Source organism: Fukomys damarensis, unplaced genomic scaffold (genome assembly GCF_012274545.1).
Source record: "Fukomys damarensis isolate Sample0158 unplaced genomic scaffold, DMR_v1.0_HiC HiC_scaffold_5, whole genome shotgun sequence".
Lineage (NCBI taxonomy): Eukaryota > Metazoa > Chordata > Mammalia > Rodentia > Bathyergidae > Fukomys > Fukomys damarensis.
Genome location: NW_022900917.1, coordinates 81,749,849 through 81,757,008, shown reverse-complemented (window position 1 = coordinate 81,757,008; position 7,160 = coordinate 81,749,849). Strand labels below are relative to the sequence as shown.

Sequence of the window (7,160 nt, the reverse complement as noted above, 5' to 3'; positions counted from 1 at the left end):
TTTTTTTTTTTTTTTTTTTTTTTTTTTTGAGACAGAGTATTGCTTTGTAGAATTGACTGTAACCTATGGTATTCTCAAACTCATAGCAGCACGCCTGACTCAGCTTCCCAAGTACTTGTGCCTGCCATCATGCCTAGCTTCAGCCATATTTTAAAGTGTCAAAAAAGTAACTATGCCCACTTGCCCAGTGTGGGAACTGCTGCAGTGGTGGTTTCAAGGGCTCATGGTTGAGCATCCACCAGATAAAGGAACTCTGAGTAGCTGAAGGAAACCATGAAGCAATGATGTCTTTGAATCAGATTTCCTATGTCTGAGTCTTGTGTCTGAAGTCATTTTCCCCAGATGCATAACACTGTGGATTCCTGTTGCTGCATTTTCCCCATGCAGGGTTTTAGGATGGGAAATATTTAGATTAGCAGTTGTTGCTGAAAGGGAAATGGAATAGGTAACACTAAACTTCTGCGATCTTAGGAGAAATACTTTTTATTTGGCCAAATTTCCAACCTTTAATTTCAAACATGCTAGGCTCTTTGGAAGGGAGCAGCCATAAAAGTTCCTTGATAATCTCTTTATATAGTTTATCTACTTTTTTCCTTTTTTGTTAGGCTTTAGTGAGATATTATTCTTTTCATTAAATATCTTTGGTTATTGATAATGAAAGCTCATTACATGTCAGTATTTTCTTGAGAAAATGTATGTCTGGAATGCAAATGCATGCCATGGAAATTGATCTTTCATTCTAAGTTTATTAGAGTTACTAGAGTGGAATTTGTTTTGAAATTGTATCTTTGCAGAAAAGAGCGTATAAGACATTTATAATGTATGAAAATGTGCCATTCTACAGAGTTCTTTTTCAGGATCAGTAAACACAGAGCAAATATTTTTTGTGGCCCTGGAGTTTGAAAGCTGAGGGTTTTGTCTTTAAATCATGGCCTTTGTGACTTTCGCCACAGGTGCACACAGAGGTTGGGCTGCCGTCCAGATGCGTCTACTCCATGAGCTGGTCTATGCCTCCCGAAGAATGGGGAACCCTGCCCTGTCAGTGAGGCACCTGTCCTTCCTGCTACAGACCATGCTGGACTTCCTTTCAGATCAGGGTAAGTGCATTCAGACTTTGCTCCTTTTCAGGGGCACAGGGATGAGAGTGCTCTAGATGTGGGTCTATGTAAATCTTTTGTTCCCTGTTGCATTTACCTGTTAGTAGTTCTGGTGTTCAGTGAAGAATTCTAGCTGAGCTGGTTATTACTTTGATGTCCAGACGGTGATTTTCTAACTCCATCTTTTGTTATACATTTATTTACTAGTTAACATTTTAGTATAGAGGAGCTCTCCCTCCCTCTACCTTCTCTCCCTCCTTCATTCTTTTCTTTCCTTTCACTTGTGGTTTTTTAAAATAAATTTTACTTTATTCCATTCCCTTTCAACCTCCTTCCCCTCCCTATGTACAAAAACTTTGTTTCCATATTTTTCCTTCTCTACTTGTATTTTATGGACTTAGAGATCTTTACTTTTTCAGTTGGTTCTTTTTTTTTTTCAGTTGGTTCTAATCCATTGCTAACTTATCATCTTCTAGATTTGATCAGTAGAAGTCCTTCAAGCTGGCTCCTGTAATCTTTTGACATGTTCCCTGTTATTTTTTTAAAAGCACCTCTTTATTTTGTGACTTCATTTTAAGTTCATTTTGTACTTTCCCTGTCCCAGCTCTGGAATCTGACATTTCTCTAAGGAGTTCCAGTTCCATTTGTTAGAGAATAGCATTTAGAAACCAAGACCCAGACAATAAATGCTCGTTGCTACTGGGGTTCATTGCTTCTAGAATTAACTATGAATTATTCTGATTTTTCAGGAACCCTGGTTTGGGTAGTGAGGGTGGTGTTGCTCTCTACTCTTTGTTGTGGATGAGTACCAGGCTCCACTGTACCTCTTTAGTCTCCTGTTGGGATCCCTCACTCTGCCCATATTGTAAAAAACACAGATGCCAAAGTATGACATTTATGTAGAGAAGAATACAACTCCTAAGAACACAGCTCAGTGAATTTTCATGAGGGGCCTTTGTACCCAGTATCCTGATCAGAAGTAGGATAGCTAGCAGCCTAGGAACCCTTGGTGCCCTTCTGGTCCCTGTCTCTTCCTGGGTACCTTCTGTCCTGGCTTTCAGAACCCAAGACAAGGCAGCCTGTGTTGCTCCCATGGTCAGGAGCATCTCTACCCACATTTTAGGTCTGTCTGTCTTCTGGGCTCATCCATGGGCCTCTTTGCCCATGCTGTTCCTGGTTTTATTTTTGTGTTTCACTCATATTCTGTTGATGTCAGCCTAGAAACCTAGTGGCTTCTCTTTCAGACTTGCCTTTCTGCCCCAACTGCCTGCCTGTCCTGTGTTTGTGTGGGGTACTTGCTGGGTCTTGGGGAAGCATTCTCTGCTGTGGTGCTTACTGTGGAGAAGTTTATTAGGAAGAATTTGTGGAATCAACATATTGAAGGAAGAGGAAGAGGCAAGATGGGATGGGGAAGAAGTAGGGCCTTGCTATTATCTTAGCCCTGTAGAGTCCTGGCCTGGGACAGCTCTGCAGCATTGTCCCATTCTGTTCCATTCTGTTCGCAGGAGCTGGACCTTCCCCGACAGACCCCTCATCCAGAAATTGGATGTAGATTCTCCTTGGGAAGGTTGTTTTCTTAGCATCTAGTGCATGAGACCTCTACCAATCCATGGGGCCTCTGCTAAGTGGCCAGTTAGCAAGGTTTGTGCTGTGTAGTAAAGGGGCTGGGTCTTTGTGTCCCTGTGAGGGCACTGGATGCATAGTGCCCAGCAAGGGATGTGACCTTGGGTGAGGTGGCTTTTCTTGAGTAGGCAGCACTCAGCATGAGGGGAGCTCCAAAACTCAACCTTGAAAGATGATCTGGGCAGCACAGCATTGCCCAATATGGCTGTGCAGTGGGGGCCTTAGATGGCTCAGCCCCCTTCTATACCCCCATGTCCCAACCTTTGCCCTTTACCTATTTCTCTGCCTTTAAATCTTTCTGTCTTCCTTTCTCTGACTGCTCCCTTCCCTTGTGGGGAAGCAGCCTCTTCCTATCCCAGGATGGTAAAGGATCTGCTTCTCCAGGGTGGTGTGAAGTCTAGATTCACCGATTCCTGTGAAGCATGAAGAATAGCTCCTCACTCAAAATGTGATGGTCACCTTTACAACAAATATGTGGATGTCTGTGTGGTTGCCTTTACATAAAAGGGAGAAGATGCCTTTACTCGTGTCTTTGTTTCCCTAAAATGGGAAAGAGAAGGGCTTTAGTCATAGATGAAAGGATTTCATTTCATAAACAGCACAGCACTGATTTTTAGCAGGAGAAGAGTTGAGATTCCTGGCTTTCAGGATAAAGTTTCAAGTCACATCATTCTGAGTAGATTCTTTTGGGTGCTCCTCATCAGCCTGCATTCCTGTGGGTCCCTAAACCTCCTTCCCACCAGATGATGGACATTTCACTCCTGGAATAGCATGTAGGTCTCTGCATGCTGTTCTCACTTGGAAACCCATCTTCTTTTTTGTTTTTTTCAGCTTTAATTGAGTTTATTGGTACATTTTAGGGATACAGTACAGTTACATTCATTGTTGGGAATTTGTACCTCTACATGACATGTCTTGGTTCTCATTTTTTCCCCTTGTCCCTGCCCTCCTTTCACCCCCTCCTCCCCTCCCCATCTACAAACACTTTATTTCCATTTTTTCATTATCTCACATTTTTTTCTTTTCCCTTATTACCCTTCCCCTACCCATCCCACCTTCCCTACACGTTTAGCTCCTTTCTTCCCATTTCTAAATGTCAGTTATCTTATTAGGATCTTCTGTATTATTGCAGATTATTCACACCAGAGAGACTATTCGGTATTTACACGTGTGCCTTATTTATTTCACTTAGGAGTATATCTTCAATATGTATCCATTTTCCTATGAATGAATCTATTTTCTCATTCTTTATGGCTAATATTACATTTTATAGAAAAACCACATCTTCTTTATCCAGTTTCCAACAGATGGGAAACCCAACTTCTTGAGCCCACTGGTAGAAATACTGGCATTCTTTAAAGAAAATGTTGATTCTTCCAGAGTAGTTTCCGTGTCCATCTCTTAGCAGTGCTTTCTCTTCCCTAGAGCCCTTGTGGCCCTTTACAGCCCCTGTAACCCTTGGTCACTGATGTTCTTAAAGTGCATATCACTCACTGTGACTGTGTCCTCTTGGTGTAGAGTAGCTGCTGTGCATGCTTAGGATTTTTGGTGGCCCAGGTGAGTTACTGCTATGACCATGGATGGCAGTGCAGCCTCACTTTGCACATAGAATCTGCTTTCTCTTGACTTTGGCATTGTGTTTCAGTTGCATTTGTCTTTACTTCCTGCAGCATTCAGCATTGAGCAGCAAGATCACTGTGGATGCTGACTAGATGAATTATTTACTCTATTTTTAGCTTCTGTGAAGTCAGAGGAGAAGAGATAGGTCTAGTTCCTGGAATACCCAGTCTTTCCAGGTGGTGACGCAGGAGCATTGTGGTGGTATGGGTGGGCTTTGTTCCTTACTTGCTCTGTTGCTTTTTTTGCACTCCCCAGGCCCTGATGGTACTTCTTACTTTCTCTTCTTTCTTGGGATTTCATGAACTGACCTGCAATCCAGCAACTGTAAAGAGGCCTAGCCAGGGTAGAGTCCCTAGTACTATCTCTTACTCATCTCTCTCTGTCCCTTTTAGCTGTGGCCTGTTCTATCTTGGTATGATGTCCCCATATTGCACACACTTACGTGTGTATAGTCTTACACACCTGTGGGTGGTGCTAATGGGCTCTGCTTCCTTTCCTTAAGTAGTTGACATTGCTACCTGCTGCATTTGCCATGTCCTGAGCTTTTCTCCTTGTGAACGTACACCTTCCTTCCACAGCAGGGCCTGGGTACCTTGCCTTGACCGTGCGACCCCTCCTCCAGACCTCAGCTTCCTCTAGGGAGCCTTTTACAGCCCCACAATCAGCAGAGGACCCTACTTGTAGGTGTAATTCTGTGGCCAGTTGCATATTGGTCAATGCCCATCTTCCATGCAGAAGCATGTTGTACATATTTCTATTGGATTTTGCATTTCTTAAGGGCAGGGCTGTAGCTTCCTCTCTGGTTGCCCACAGGGTATGCAGGACATTAGATTCATTTAGTGCTTGTTAATTGGCTGCACTTGGATGCAGGACACATAGGTGGGTGAGCCACTCAGACATATGTAGCCTTATTTCTGTTCTACATACAGCACTGAGCAGAGGCTCATGGTTTACCTCTGACGTGCCATGTCTTCTCTAGGAAGAGAAGATTACGTTTGCACATGGGGGCTCTCTTCTCCATCTGTCTTGTTCCTCCCTGCCAGTGGAGGCAGTGACTATGTCTGTGAGTGGAAGTGAATGTTTGTGGGACTAAGGTTCAGTATCTTTCTTCAGGCATGGTGAGAGTCTCACTGGGCCTCACCAGTCTCCTTTACTTTGGATCCTTGCATCCTTTATATATTTATATATTACCTTTGATCCTTTATATTTTAAGGTTTGTTTGCTTTTATTTTTTACTTTTATTTATTTTTTTGGTGCTGGGGATTGAACTCGGGTCCTTGTGCTTGCAAGGCAGGCCACCAAACCGCTGAGCTAAATCCCTGGCTGTTTGCTTTTAAACATATTCAATTTATTCCTCATCTGATATTTCAACAAGGGTGATGTGTATGCTGTGTGAGTAATCAGATATTTTGTAACAGGTAATTCTTAAGGCTTTGTTAAGATATGTATGTAATGTATCGAAAGTACAATTGATCATAGTCTGTGGCCTCAGTGGGACCATTTGAGATAAAGAGAACTTTGGAGGGTTACATCCGGTAGTGGGTTGCCTGTCAGATGCTTTGTCTTCGTTGGTGGTTGTGAGTGGTTTTGCTCTGTGGCCAGAGTCCTCTGTGATTTATCTTCAGTACACCTGTATACATTGGAATTCTGAAAATAATTTTTCTTTTTTCTTACTGTTTTTGAGATCTATGAGATCAACTAAATGACAAAATAAATTTAAAATCAGTGTGTTCATTAGTCTTGTAGACTTTTCTCTTCATGGTATTCCAAGTTTAGTTGGAAGGTTCTCTCTGTCTCCATGTGGACAGTGATGGACCTTGCTGGGTTCAGTAAGGTTTCATGTCAGTTGCTTCTGGGAAGAGGCAGCTAGGAGAGCGGGTGTTTGCTTCCCAGGTTTTGTTTCAGTGGATGGTTGATCCCTGGTGTGCATGCAGAATGAGACCATGTGTTCTGAGTTGTTATTCTCATTAGACAAAAGTTTCTTTTTCTTTTTCTTCTCAGAGATCATGAAGTGTTAAGATTCCCACTTGACCTGGGACAGGGCTGCACTCTGGGGTGGATGGAGTCATGGCTGTGTGTTTTCAGGTGACAGGAGATGAGTTTGCCCATAAAATGCTGACAGTATCTTGTTTGTCACTGCAGGTCATAACAATGTGATTCAAAGGCAAGTAGTGTAAAGGGAGAAAAGCTTGGGATGTTTGATACTGTGGGACAAACCGTTGTCCCCAGAGAGGCTCGTGTGATGTATTTGGTTAACAGGAGTCTTCTAAAGAAAGGACAAGAATCAGGAAGACTGAAAGTGTCTTTCTGCTCACCTCACCTCTAATCACTGTGACCTCAGACCAGGCATCTGCCTGTGTGTCTACCTTCTCATTTGGATAAGTGGGATACGAGATGTGCTTGTGTATTTATTAGTGGTACTGATGGTTGAGCCCAGGGGCATTTGCAATGAGCTGCACCCCCAGCACTTTTTTTTTTTTTTTTTTTTGGAACAGGGTCTCACTAGGTAGTTTAGACTTCCCTGAAACTCACTGTGTAGCCCAGGCTGATCTCGAACTCACAGAAGTCCTCCTGCCTCAGCTTCCAAGTGCTGGGATTATAGGCATGCACCACCACCTCTGGCTCAGCACGTTTTTATTTTATTTTTCTTTTTAATGAGTTTATTGGTACAATCTAGGTATAAAATATAGTTACATTCATCATTGGGATTCTGCACCTTTACATAATAGGTCTTGATTCTCATTTTTTCCCCTTGTCCCTGCCCTCCCTTCACCCCCTCCTCCCCTCCCCATTTACAAACACTTTGTTTCCATTTTTTCA

The 7,160-nt window shown here is 42.8% G+C and overlaps 1 protein-coding gene across 11 annotated transcripts in view; it reads left to right on the top strand.

Moving 5' to 3' along the window:
- The window catches only part of Trappc9 (trafficking protein particle complex 9), a 682,458-nt gene that overhangs the window by 89,491 nt on the left and 585,807 nt on the right, over positions 1–7,160 (top strand). For all 11 annotated transcript variants that reach the window (XR_004516032.1, XR_004516033.1, XM_033760864.1 and 8 more), the window contains one exon: positions 954–1,097. Coding sequence is in view for 9 of the 11 variants with exons in the window: in XM_033760864.1 (XP_033616755.1) it covers positions 954–1,097 (144 nt within the window). In the remaining 2 variants the exon portion in view is untranslated. The remainder of the gene's footprint in view (positions 1–953; positions 1,098–7,160) is intronic.